Genomic DNA, 14,887 nt, shown 5'->3' on the forward strand with positions numbered 1-14,887 from the left:
TTCAGGCACAGAGAAGAGTATATGCAGAGATAATATGATGTGTTTGAACAGTATTTCCTCAGCTGCACATACAAATGACTTTATGTTGACTTTCTACTTTGTCGTGTAAACTCGGATGAGGATTAGTGTCTCACATTTTGTTCTTTATCTGATTTTATTTCAGTCACTTCCATGAGACACACTTGCAGTCTGCCTTCCTCCACTGAGGAGTATATTAAAAACCCAGTTGTATTGAACCCACTTAAGTTCAACCACATATATTCAGAATAAGCCTTCTACGTTTTACAGCCGTGTCTGTTATACCCTTTTGCAGATCCACAGGCCAACATCAGCTCGTTGTCCAGTTTTAAACCTTTTTGCGGTCAACTTGGGCAATAAATACTGGGAATTTACTCAAATGGATGATGGTTGGCGAGCAAGACTTTTCATGTCCAGCACCAGTCATTAGGCTGTGACGTTAACTGCTCGGGCTCACCACATGAAACGAAGCTCCAGCTCAGAGGGTGTCACCTAATAGCAGAGCACTATTAGCCAATAACTGCAGCCACATGGGGAGCCATGATGAAGCCGGTTCCTCAGAGAGCTGAAACCAGTGAACTCTGTAGGCGATAGAAGCGGATGTGATTCACGTTATGCTTAATATTCAATATTTCTACAATGTAATCCTTATTTTTGGATCAAATTTTAATGGATCCCGTGTTGCAGAAAGGCTTTAGAACAAATACACTTATTGAAAGTACATGTAGTACATCATGAACTCCCACTACATGTACCATTTAATCAATAAACAGTTGATCATCGTTGGCAGGAAGACAGCAACTCAATAAGATGCAGTAAATATGAGCTCATGAGGGGAATTGTGAAGGTCTTTTACAGGAGTAAGATGCTTCATCATTGTTCCTTTTTAAAAGAGATAGTTTGACAGTTTATAGTTTGATAGCTAATTGTTTTAGATAATACAGCTTTTTTTGGTATGATTTTGGTGTTTTATTAACTTATTTCTCAGACTTTGAGCCTAGTATAGCTGTATATAGATGTGTTATATTATAATGTCATTTCCTGTAAAAGATCAATAAAGTATTTTTAGAATTTGTGGTTTTAGACAAAGCCAGGCTAGCGGTTTCCCTCTGTTTCCAGTCCTTATGCTAAGCTAAGCTAACCATACTTTCCTAAATGTAATGTATTTTACCAAATCTGTGTTTTTAGTGGTGAGAAAATATTCATATTTACTGACGTGTCTTTCAGATTTTCCTACAGCTTTAAAATATATATAAGCATCTTCACTGTAGCTGGTAAACAACAAGAGACAATAATTGATCATTGTAAATGATTTAGTGTTTCTTTATGTTTAAGTGGCTGTACTTAATGTTCAGCCTGTGAATGAGGTGGACTGTAAGTTAACATTTAAACAGGAAATAAGGTAATGGTCTTTTGTAAAAGCCTGGAGGAAGTTAGGAAGTGCTCGATGGCCATATAAAGTAAGCGTGTGCATGTGTGTATGTGTGTTGGAGTGGCTGGCTTTAGCGAATGTTTGCTTGAATATGTGCATATTTCCAGGCCGTATCCAAATACCGTATTAAATTTCTTTGTTTCTCCGTCACCCAAACTAACTCCGCTCCTCTCTACACATGCCAGCTGTTACAAGGAGGCCCCTGTCAGGATTACGTAACTGTCCCCCTACTCCGTCCTCACCTCCTTTTCCCTCCCTTGTTTCCTTTTTTCCTAGAAAGGAGGGCTCATCCCATGTGTCTGAAGTAAAGAAAGAATGAGAACAGAGAAAAAAGAGAGAGAGGAATGAAACAAGAGTGAAAAGTTAAAAGAAAGTCATAAAGTTGAGATGCAAAGACTTTATTAGCTTCCTTCTTCATTATTTAGGGTCCTTAATTTCACAGTTACAACCACTCATGGTCCTGAAGTCTTATACATTTTGATAAAGAGGTCTGGGTCAGTTCGTTGTCTCTTGAAGTAGTTTGCTGTTTTAACGAAGGGATTCAGAGATGAACAGCGTTTTTCTTTCTTTAGTTATAAGTTAGTTTAATATTTTATTTTCTGTGACGTGCACATGAGACAACACGTAAAAACATATTACATCACATACCAATTACTGATGTACTGCTTTTATCTAATTTAAAAAAAGTCATTTAAAGACATCAACTTTGTCAAACTCTGGATTTTTTCACAATTTGTTTATGTTTTGTTGACTTAACAATGATGTAAAAACAGTAAAAGACAAATTAATCCATAATTAAAATAACAGTCAGTTGCAGAAATAGTTTGATGCCTTGCCGAAGGGTGTTTTGGTCAGTTAAAAAGGAATAAAACCACCTGTCTGCCTGCAGAGGATGGAGTGTTACAACCTTCAGTTACTGTCACCTGCCAGCTGCTGGTGACAAACACCAGTTAGCCCAGTTAATGAGGGCTTGTGGACGTCCAGATGCAGGTAATAGCAGTTTACACACACGGATTAAGGAGGTAGCGCACTTGAGCAGAATGCAAACAGACACACACACTCTCACACAATGTTGTCATTTGTCACATCTTATGAATGTTACAGCTCTCTGCTATGAAGGGCAGAGCTCTTCACACAAGCACCTGCTCTCCTGCATGAGTGTGTTTTCAAGCCTGACCGCACACCTAGAGGAATGGCTGGCGCTAAAGCTACTCTACTCTAACCACACACAAACACACACACTCTGTGAAGCCGGCTGCACCTGCTGAGCTGAGCGTAGGAATGCCATGTGATGTCATCTTGCTGAGAGCTGCTGTGAATGTGGAAGTGGTAAAGCCCTAAAAAAAAAAACCCCTTTGGGTCTAAAAGCAGACTCAGACGGCCCTCTCTGGGAGAATCCGCACAGCATGAAATCATTGCGAAGGATTGTTTTCAAGGCATTTCTGCTGCTCCAGATGCTGCTCAGCACAAAACAGGGAAGGGAAGATGGATAAGAAAGACACAGAGGTGATGAAATGGATCCAAGGTTACGACATGGTTGGCACAGACTTCTCAGTTCACCTCAACTCAGACAGTCAAAACAAATTTAATTTGTATAGTGGAATGAATAGTGATGATGACAAATGACTCCTGTGATGAGTGGTTTTAGTCTGGAGTGTTGCTTGTTGGAATTTAGCTGCTGGTTGAACCGCTTCATTTAGTCAAACTTCTTTTGCCTTTTGTTCTGTGGACCGTATATTCCTCTGAGAACAGCTTGTTTATTCACTTAATGAAAAGATAAATATTTCTGAGTTTGTATTATTACCTCATTAATATCATAAATATTAAAATTCTGAATTGGGGTTGAATTTCTTCTCCAAAACTACATAGTGCCCCTTTAATGCCTTCAGTTGTGCCAGGGTTGTTAAGGGTTTTCAGGTGGCATTATTGTTATAAAGACAACTGGATTATTTCTGTTTTCTTCAGAGTTGCAAATAACAACAAAACAGAACAAAACATGACTTTGTTCAAGTATTTAGTGTATATTGCCAGTTAACCTTCCTTTTGTGCAATCAACGTTTACTACATAATCATACGTTGAAGCAGAAAACTTGTCTGCTGCCAGTTTAAAGATACCGTGTCAGACTCTCTTTGCCAGTTAGACAGACACTATTGTTGTATACTATTGTATACTTGTTCTTTGCACAGTAGTATGTATAAGTATTTGTCAGCATATAAAGTAGATTAACTGAGTTTAGGCAGTCTTACCTTCCACATTCCTCTGACTGTCTCTGTCTGTGTTTTCATCACACTATAATGCTTGTAGAGCAGAGAAACGGAGCAGAGCAGACGTCTGCTTTAATAATGGCCCACTGGGCTGAAATTAGCCGCTCTGGAGTAAACCGGCACTAAGCAGTCCAACTATTGAACGAGGAAGCCTTTGATTAGAGGACAGGGCAGTAACACACTCACAGTAAATCCCTTGAATGTTATTTGGAAACAGTCTTGAATAATCTTTGAGAGATGAAAACTATTTCTTCTCTCTGTTAGTCATTTGTTGTTAAATAGCTTCACAGTTTTTATACTCAATGCTAATTGTGTGACACTTGAAGTCTTGATTGCAGCGAACTGTATCTGTCTGTATGATTATTCCCTTTCTTTACCAGGGATGAAGCTGTCAAAAGCTCAGTTTGACATGTCCAACTGTTCATGCGTATCAGCGGTGTAACTTGGCAGTCTACTCCTGTCGTGTTATAGTTGTTTAATGAAGCAGCAAATGAGGTTAATGTGATCTGGAGTGTGCGTGTGTCTGTTAGTGATGACATTTACTGTATCTGCTACCAAAATCGTTCAGCGTGTGGTCGCTGCATAGAAGACGTGTGTGTGTATAAGCTTGACTGACACGGACCATGTAGCTGTACTGCTGTGTGTTGCTGTCTGGATACCCACAGGCTGAAAGCAGAGCGGTGGTTTCTGGTTTGGTTTTGTCAGGTTGAATCTGTGGAAGAAGGTTGAGATCATCTGCCCACCTGCTGGCTTTTAAAGCAAAATTTACATGGAGCAAAATAAAACAAAAGCTAACCTACTTTCTGGAACCGCTCTGTCCAAACACAATACTGTCTACAGCGAGTGTGAATGCCACGGGCAGGACTGCTACAGTGCTAAGAATGCTAGCAATGTCCTGCCAAATGTATTGATGACAACTAGCACTCAACAGTGAACAATAAATAGAAATATGAGACACAATATTATGTTTTGTTGTACAGAGTATGAGTTAAATGTGTGTATATATATATATATATACAGTATATATGTGTATATATATGTATGTGTATATATGTATATTTATGTATATATAAAAGTATGTATATATATATATATATGTTTTTACAGTATTGTGCAGCCTATAATGCTAAAGTGTTAGGACCCGAGGAAGACCCAAGAAAATCACTAGTATGCTAATACTTTTACCCTAATTTACTTATAAAATCCTTCGATGTTTTCAGGAAATAACTATGTAATTTGATACTAATTATAGGATACAATATGAATTTCCTTGAATGAAACACAATATATAAGTCTAAGTATTTTTATTCAGTATTCCTTGGAAACTCTCCATATGTTGAATTGTATGCATGTCACTAAAATACCCTCTGTTACACTAGAGGTTAATTATATTGCACACCATCAGCTCTCGCTGTAATCAGCGACAAATTACATAGTTACTGTCAGAAAACCTATAAAAGATTGCAATATCAAACTACCTACTCAAGGCAAGAATATTTTAACATTTATGGCCATGCTTACATTACCCTACCTAGCTAACAGTTGATTTGAACAAAAACAGAATCAGTCTACCAAAATCATCTTGAGGTCTCACGCAGGCCCCCCCATGACGTCAGCTCCCTCTGACCTGGATATTCACAAAGGCAGAAACAAAGAAACTGCTGAAACAAGCAGTCACCATCACCTGGACATCAGGGTGCTGCAGCCGCCATTAATAATTTTAACCACTCAGCACCCCATGAAACACAAAAAAACTAGCTAATGGAAGCTAGCCCAGCAGAGGTTTTGGCGTGTCTCCGCTTGTTTTTTCACAATCTAGGTCACCAAACGGTTTTTGAGAGTGTTTAGGGAACCACTGCAGCTGTACTGAGGGAGGCAGACAAAGAGGGAAACAGAAGGAGAGAGCACCAGGTTATTAGCATTAGTATTTGAGCTGATTTTAGCCCCCGCTTTAAAGAAGGTCCTGACATGCTAATTAATGGGCTAGCTCCCATCTCGTTCCCCACCACGCTAAACTCGCTAAATCCTGTTCTGAAATAGCAGCACCACTGCTTGCTTCCTTGGAGGCTGAGGAGGCTTTTCCGCAGCGGCGGAGGAAACAACTGGCTAACGTAATGTGACAGCGTGGAAGAGCCCAGAGGGGTTAACACAGTGCATAAGCAAACATTAGCATACTGTCAGTATCGAGCTAGTGTTGCCATTTGGATTAAGGGACACACACACAGACACACACATAAAGTCACAGCAGGATTAAGCCTTGGGGTCAGCACATCAACATAAAATCTAACATATGGCCGGCGATGTGTGGAGCTGTTTTTAGCACACTTAAGTTGGTTATTTAGTCTCCATATGGCACCACAGGCTATGCAGTGTGAAGGCCGAGGTTAATTCCGTTTGTATCGAGTCATGTTGAGTTTCAAATTGAAATGACAATTGATTGTTTTAAGTCCATGAGAACTGCAAATGTGTCCACTCTGTGTTTTGTTTTGTTTCCTCAAGGCTACATGTGACAGGTGAAATTACAGTTTGTTATGCTTTGCAAAGTCCAGTAAGAAGGATTTGGAAGTATGTATTGGCAGAAATTATGTTTTCATTCGTGTATAAGAATCAATGTGTTTGGGTTGTGTTACCTTAGGAGAGCAGGTCGTCTTCCACAGAGTCCGCCATGCTGCACCAAACGAACCAATGATGAACCAAACAGTGGATCTAGAGAGGGCTTTTAGCCTTTATAGCGGCCACCAAAGGGGAGGGTGAGACGAGGGGTATTCAGTTGGTTGCAGACTGCGATCTTACTGTTAGATGCTAAATCTAACTAAGGTTTCTTTATTGGTCTCCACCAGGGAGAAATTTGTCTCCGGAGATAGGGAGAAGTTGCAGCACAAAACAGACATAAAATACATAAAATACATAAAAAACAACATGCAGTACAACATACATCAGGTTAAGACAGTGGTAGAATAGACACGGACTAACTAAATCCTACACACTGGATCTTATTGCTTGTCACAAATTTAGACCAAGTCCAAACAAATCCAAACATTGTCTCAGATATGTTTTTGATGATGGAAATATGGATGAGAGACATGTTTCTGTACATGAACAGTGTATGTGTAGAAACATACACATACAATACAATAATACACAATTATTTAAGGATGTTTAAGGATTTTTTTTTTTTTAATTTAAACAATTTTAAACATTTATCAGTACAGGAAATAATGTCTGACCTATTTTCATGGGGGTTGTTGGTGGATTTTTTTCATTTACAAGTAGATGTTGAAGAAGTGACAGAAAATGAGGGTAAAGAGAGCGAGGAGAGACATTTGAGAATGAGAGCTGAGAAGTATATCTGTAGTTTTTAATTTTGCAATAACCACAATGATATACCACAGTGACATTTTTTTATTCTCTCATGCACTCCCTTTTGCCTCCCTCACCTCTGGTTTATTCATATATTTAGCAGACACACGAATGCATACCGCACGCACACACACACACACACACACACACACACACACACACACACACACACACACACAGAGTAATCACTGATTCACAGTGTGTGTTTTCCTGTGCTGTGGTCACAGCAGGCGTTGACCATGAAGCAGAGTTCACTGCTAAATCATCCAGACACTCCTGCCCTGCTCATTAATCTCTTTCTCTCACAGATGCTCTCACACAGACACACACACACACACACACACACACACACACACACACACACACACACACACACACACACACACACACACACACACGACACAAACAGAAGTGCATGTATTATGAGCTCAAACGCAGTCCATACATCCTCCTGTTCTCACAACCATACAGTGAATATCTTCCCTGTCTATCTTCTCTCTGTGTTTCTTCTGCCAGCAGCGGTTTGATTGTCATTGACAGTTTCCATTAGAGCCGGGCTCATTTCACTCAATCATTTCAGGAAGAGGATTTTCCTCTAAAACTCAAAACTGGAAACATTTAGCCACAAAGGGGCTCTTATATCCAGAAATTATTGGGGATGAAAAGCTCTGTCATTATCATGTGAATTGCAGTTTCGATTTACATTTTGGATTGAGGGAGTCGAAGGAGCTCTCGCTGCCGGTCCGCTCTCACATTCACTCTGTGGTTCATCTAAGAAGCCACAATAGGGACCTGGTGGAGAGAAAAGAAAGATGGATGGATTTGAAGGAGGGAAGACGAGCATAGAAAACAAGAAATGCAGTCGTATTTGTTGTTTTGTTGCTCTCGTTTGTCCTGATTGGCTGGTTGAATGTGTGTCAGGTCGGCGGTGTTCGGGGGAGTTTGAATGAATCATCGAGAGATCAAAGTCTGATTCAGGAGCAGGATCTTACTTTATTAACGGTGTTATTCCAGAGCTGTAGCGTTCACCCAGCGGCCACAGTCAATTATCTGACGCCCACTTCTCTCCCAGACTCTTCCTCATCCTCCCTCTCTCCCTCCCCTCTTCCTCCCCTCTCTCTCTGCTGTTTCTTATTTAGTCATTTATCATAACTCCAAAATACTGATTGCATCAGCCTGAAATTTCACCCCTGCTTCAGTGAACTGAAATATGGAAATATGTTTTTCTCTGCCTCTCACGCTGCATGTAGGCACTCCTCCTGTTTTCTTTCTTGTGTTTTTCTCCATGTCCTCCTCTCCTTCCTTATCCCCTCTCCTCCTCCTTTATTTTTTTCTCTTCTTCTTTTGCCTATCATCTCATTTTGCTAATCTCATTTCTCACTTCTTTTTGATCTTCTATCCTGTCCTCATTTCCTTCCTTCTCATTCTTTGTTTTGTCGTCTCCTCTTGTCTTCACTCCTTCCTTACTTTCATCTCTCCTCTTTCCAGGATGATCTTCCCTCCCCTCAACCTTCATTGTCTCTCCTCCCACTTGTTTCTTTCTTCTTTAGCATCTTTGCTAAAGTCTCTCTTTTTCTTTTTTTGTCTCTGGACTTGTTTTCCTCTCCTCTCCTTCTCCTTGTTTTTTCTCCTTTCCTAGCCTCAAATCAAATCAATTTTACTTATATAGCCCAAAATCACAATCACAATCTCAGTGGGCTTTACAAACTGTGCAATGAAACAATATCCTCTGTCCTTAGACCCTCGATTCCAGTGAGGACAAAACTTGCCATATTGAGAGAAAAAACCCTTTCAGTCTCCTCTGCACTTCCACTCGTTTCATCTCTTGTTTCCTTTCATATTCTTGTTTTTCTCTTCTCCTCTTCTCACCTTGTTTCCTCCCTTCTCTTTGTTTTTCTTCTTTCCTAGTCTCCTCTTCTCTCCTCCACTCACTTTGTTTCCTCTCTTGTTTCCTCTCCTCTCCTTGTTTTTCTCAGTCCCCTCTCCTCCTCTCTCCTTAATTCCTCTCCTCTCATCTCCTCTCCTCTCCTCTGGGGCCATCAGACTCCTAATGAGAACCTGAATGAGTCCTCCAGGGGCCCCTAATGATGGACTCCCTGTTAGTGTGTGTGTGTGTGTGTGTGTGTGTGTGTGTGTGTGTGTGTTGGCAGAAATGCCCACATACTCCCACGAGTTGTTACTGTGTCTGTTTTAGGCTCTGCAGTGTGTTTGCCTTTATAGGAATTTGGCAGTTTAGTGCACGGTTGACGTGTCTGAGAGTGAGTTAGTGTGTGTGTGTGTGTGTGTGTGTGTGTGTGTGTGTGTGTGTGTGTGTGTGTGTGTGTGTGTGTGTGTGTGTGTGCCTCCTGCGGGCCCCTTCCTGAGCCTCATGACCTCTGTTACAGTACTGTGATTGGTAGCTTTTCCCTCTCCTCCTCACACATTTTTTCACTTTGGTTCAGAGTTCGGTTCCCATCATAAAAATTGAATGTAGAAATACAGTATTTTTAAGACCCTGTAAAACTGTAAAACTTGTGTTTTTTGCTATTGATTGTTTATAAGTAGTTTTTCATTCTGCTTTGGCAAAAGTAGGTTGTAGCCAGTTGTTGGAGATTTACTTACTTCATATGCTCTGGAGCTGATCGTAGGAGCCAAACCTTAAGAAGGCAAAACTATTTCCTTATATTTCATCATACAAAGTATTTCATTAGATGATATGTGTGGGCAACATTGACACTGACGTGATGTTAAATTGACACCCGTCGATGGTGTCATCGTCATTACTACCAGCTGTGAACTGCATGCAGCTTCAGGGCGCCAAGAGTCAAAACTGTTTTTCAGCAGGTGTTTTTTCTTTCATTAAGTGACTTGTTAATTTGACAAAGTTTAAGTCACCTTCTTCACATTTGGACTGTTGCAACTTATTTGGAAGAATTTTGGGAAAACATTAATAGAATAACTAACATATATCTGCAAAACTGGAAATCTGACTTTCACCTTCACAGAGACAATAGTTAAATAGTAAAATGACTACCATCTTTACACCCCATTGGCAGTATGGAAGTCTGTCCTACTGTGCTCTTGTTTTAATGAATACTTTAATAACATACATCATATTTTTCTTGATAACTTTATCTTTTCATGTCAGGGCTTTGTTTAGCTTTTTGTCTTATGTGTATTTCTTTATAGAAAAATAGCTATGTGACTTTAAAAAGTGTGTCTTTTTATTCTACTTCTGTGCATAAAGGTAAATGACACCCCCATACACGTGTACCTGTCAGTTATCACCTGTCTCCATGCTGATCTGTTGGACTGGACTGAAGGTGTGTCTTTCTGTTGTCTCACCAGGCTTTTGGGAACGCTAAAACGGCCCACAACAACAACTCCAGTCGCTTCGGCAAGTTCATCCAGGTCAACTACCAGGAGAGTGGCACCGTCAGAGGGTGAGACTCACACACATAATCCGTATATATAGAAAATGGTGCATGATCCACGTATTTATAAATATTGTTTGGTCAAATGGGCAAATCAGCCTACAAAAAAATGATCATAGGTGCCAGAATGAGGTTGTTTAAGGGCCACAGTAAGTTGAATAAAACTTACCTAGTACTTACTGTTTAATGAATTGCTAAAAATAGCTGCTGATTAATATCCCACATTGGTCACATAAAATTATTAAAATGAATAATTAACTATAAATGTTGTGTCTGTGAGAATTAAATGCTCTAATCTTTGAATACCAAGGTTAATAATATGATTAAGATGCGTTCATTGGACCCTGATTGTAAATTTATAACTGCTATTCATAGCACTTCATTTCCTCATGTGAGGAAGGAAACTGAATTAAATCAGCCATTATGTTATCTTGAGACTTGTTAATAAGTCTCATTTCACCAATTATTAAAAGCACAATTATAACTCTGCCTCGTAACTGTCCCTCCTGTCTGTTTTTATGTTAATGTTTTCATTAGTCTGCAACTTAACCCTTTTCCAAGCATTTCGTTCAGTCAATATCTTAATATGTTTTTTAAATATATGTGACTTTGTGTGCTTGTGTATGTTTATCTTCAGAGCCTATGTTGAGAAGTACCTGCTGGAGAAATCCCGTCTGGTGTATCAGGAGCACAATGAGAGGTGAGCAGAGACACAGGAAGCAGAGATTTGTGGATCATGTACTGTATGGGTTTTATTATATCCCGCCTGTTGAAATGTTGGCTCACTCACCACAGGGTTTGCTCAGGTTATTGTCATGTAGTTAACACATCTCTGACATGCTCACATTGCAAGATTTTATCCAAGGTTGTCCCGTATGTTAGATTTTAGTTTGAGGATGTGACATGGGAATTCATGAGCATTGATTTTGACCATTTATATGGAGACCTACAGTGCTTTTTAGTTTTCTTCATTACCTAAGGGTTTTATAAATGTTCTTGTGCATGTAAAAGAGCTTGAAAGTAAAAAAAGGTCACCAACAGAAGCTTCTCTCTCCATCATGAAACACTGCTCCTGAAACGCCTCGTCAGTTGTCCCGCCTTTAATTCTGTGACTTTGTGACATCACACTACATCACCATGTCACACATTTACATAACTTATGCTTATTAGCTAGTTTGGCACATTTTTCTTCAGCAAAATTATGTAAAAGGAAGAAATAAAGAATCTTAAGGAGTCCGGGGTGCTGTGGTGCAGCCATAAATTGAGAGCCATATTCCCACTTGTTTGAGGGATAAGATTTCAAATCCATATCTCTGCACTGATGTGTTCTTTGTCTCAGAAACTCAACACTAAAATAGTCTTCATTTCCTGTGGAAGCTGGGGATGTATCAGGTGTCCGTCTGAAATAGCCCTCTGCCCTTCATGAAGTTAACACCGCAAACTATCAGCTTTCCTTCTCAGTTTGGTCATTTATGCACACAGGAGGTGATCGTTTATTTATACTGATTACACATCAGAACAATTTTGGAGAATGATAAAAGAGATTTTGTAGAAACTGGTGTTCCCTACTGTCTGCTCTCGCTTCTGGTTTTTTAACACGCCAGCAGAAACTGTTGTTGAATCTCCAGTACAGCACTCACACATAGATAGGAATTTCCACCTGTACCCACATAACTTAAATAATTTATATCTTCTCTCAGTCAACACATACACCCTCTCTGCTCGACTGGCTCTATCTGTCCCAGTCAACAGTAAAACACAATCACCGATCCCACCAGAATAATGGCTTTGTGAGGAAAGGGGGAAAAAAAACAATGTAAACCCGTCCACCGGTCATTTAATCCCTCTAACCTTGATTGGCCCGGGGTTTCTATTTCATCCCGATGACAGGCCCTGGCGGCCATATTGATAGGGTGGAAACTAAAGACAGGACCTCCCAGACGGCTCAGACCTGAAGCAGAGAGGTGGGGGAGCAGGCAGGGTGATGATAAACTGCAAACTATCTTAAATCTTAAAACCAGGCTCATGACAGGTTGCCTCTGTACGACCCCAGTGGAAGAAATGAAATACTAGGAGTGAGCTAGCTGAGCTTTCCAGTCGGGTTTTATGACTCTGGACTTTGATGGGACTGTAGTGAAAGCGAGAGGTTGTTACTTAACAACTGTTGTTCCGTCTCAAATGATTAGTACGGTTTTAACTATTAATTTGTTATTCATATATCATGTTATCATTTTTAACTGTAGCCGTGGGGCTGCTTAGCATACTGTACATTTGGCAATGTCGTTGTCATAAATGAAGGTAACATGGGCACAATTGAAGCACATTTGAGTGTCATATGTTGTAAGTGGCTGCAACCAATCATATTTTAGCATCTTGAGTAGATCATGTACCTTCAACTTTCATTGGTTCTAAAACTCTTGAGCCTGTTAAGCCAGAGCAGAGCCCAACTGGGACACCTATGGTAACGACGTTGTGACGATAGAAAAAGTTACCTTGAATAAAACTTGAGGCCGTGGTGGTCGTATTAACAGCAGCTGTAGTGACAGTTTAGTAGCTTATTTACATTAAAGCAGTACTAGTACTACACCTCCTGTGTTTCATTGCTGCCTTACACTATCGATCATCAATCAAACTTTGTTTATATAGCACCAATCAAACAAATAAAAATGCAATTTAAAGTGCTATACAAGTGATTGAAAAAACTAAAACAGATAAATAATAACAAATAAAAGTAAAAGATAATAATAAAGGAGAAATAAAAGATAGTACATTATGGTATCGCCTCTGTAGCTGCATGCAGTTTTCAGTTAAAAACATCCTTCCTACCCATCCACCAATTACAGATCTGGATTCTTTAATATCCTCCCTGGGCTCTTTAACTTTCCACCACTCCATCAGGCACTAAGTGTCCCTGTGCAGAGGACTGAAGCTCGTTTCCAGCTCTAATAGAATTACATGTCAGTGCGTTGGCCGAAGCCCCAGCATTTGTCACAGTGGCTTGACTCCTTACCTCCAGCCCACACACCGCACTGCTGCTTTGTTTGACTTGAAACGTGAGCCTACAGGAGGTCAAAGGTGTGACCGTATTTGTTATATGTTTTAGGTTTGGGTTGTGAAATAGGAATGCATATGGAGAGTTTTTCACTGTTCTCTCCTCCAAAGCTTTGAATGGAGTTGCCCCTCCTCAGGCGTCGTTTCAGAGAGAGATGTAAAAGCTGCTGTCCTCTGTTTACCTCTGAGGGAATTTAAAACGATTCAAGGAATCAACACAGGAAAAGAGTTTATAGTAGAGTTACAGCCTCTAACTTTTTGTGTGTCTGTAGGAACTACCATGTGTTCTACTACCTGTTGGCCGGAGCCAGTGAAGAGGAGAGGAAATCCTTCCACCTGCTCAAACCTGAGGAATACCACTACCTCAACCAGGTCCGCACACACACTTTCATGTCAATATATTTATGCTGTTCTGTTGTTAAATTATTGAAATGCTGTTTCTGACAACATGAAAGGAAAAAAGAGGAAAAAACAAGTTGTGTATATCTATTGATTTCAAGGGTTTCAAGGTGAGGTTTGCAATTTGCTGTGCGGCTCTTAAAAACATCTCAATTTGTGTACGGTTGTGTAAATGTGTTAGTTCACGTTTGTGTTTGTATTTATGCTGTCAGTTCAAGTTGACTAGAGTCTTTTTTTTCTGTTTTTTTTTTTAATCTAACCTTTATTTAACCATCTAATGTGTCCCGGCCAAAATAGGTTCCAGCAACAGTGAATTACAGACTAACTACATAAGGCAGATACAACGAAATATGCCATAATTATACAAAAAGAAAAAATGTTCTATGACAAACAGATTATACATTTAAAATTGCTTGTCTCAAAATGAATTATCCAGTGTGTATCCAGAAAAGATAAAATAACATAAATTCTTGAATAAAAAAACATTTTATGTTAGCATGCTGTCCGGAGAAATGATGCTGTGACAGTACGAGTTACAAGATGATCCAGCCACAGAAGAATTTAAACATCTGAGTTGTAATTTCAAAGAAGACATCGGGCCTCATGCAAGAAGCAATTCACTGATTCACTAATCTCTGCACAAACTTGTCATTAATGGCTTGTTTCAGCCTGATGAATACCGCCTGTTCTTTTAGCAGAGTAGACCATAATCACACGCGACCATTTTCCTCTGACATCACTCTCAGGGTGGTAAGCTCAAATGTTGTACTGCTTTGTTCCAGGTTGCAGGTCCTCATAAACACAGGCAATCTGACATTTTTTTAATACTTCACCTCTTCCTGATTGATCAGAAACTGAAAAGACAATGGATAGTGAAAATCTGGAGGGACATCGGGCCATATTTCAGGGTAAAACTACATATTTTCTGACCCATTAAATACAACAAAAT

The 14,887-nt window shown here is 39.8% G+C and overlaps 1 protein-coding gene across 1 annotated transcript in view; it reads left to right on the top strand.

The window, feature by feature from the left end:
* Window positions 1–14,887, top strand: part of LOC311264251 (unconventional myosin-IXAa-like) — a 143,964-nt gene that overhangs the window by 63,928 nt on the left and 65,149 nt on the right. The window contains exons 3-5 of the mRNA XM_084364973.1: window positions 10,403–10,497; window positions 11,126–11,188; window positions 13,812–13,911. Of these exons, the coding sequence (XP_084221099.1) occupies window positions 10,403–10,497; window positions 11,126–11,188; window positions 13,812–13,911 (258 nt within the window). The remainder of the gene's footprint in view (window positions 1–10,402; window positions 10,498–11,125; window positions 11,189–13,811; window positions 13,912–14,887) is intronic.

This window comes from Pagrus pagrus (genome assembly GCF_965226575.1).
Source record: "Pagrus pagrus genome assembly, chromosome: 10".
NCBI classification, from domain to species: Eukaryota; Metazoa; Chordata; class Actinopteri; order Spariformes; family Sparidae; genus Pagrus; species Pagrus pagrus.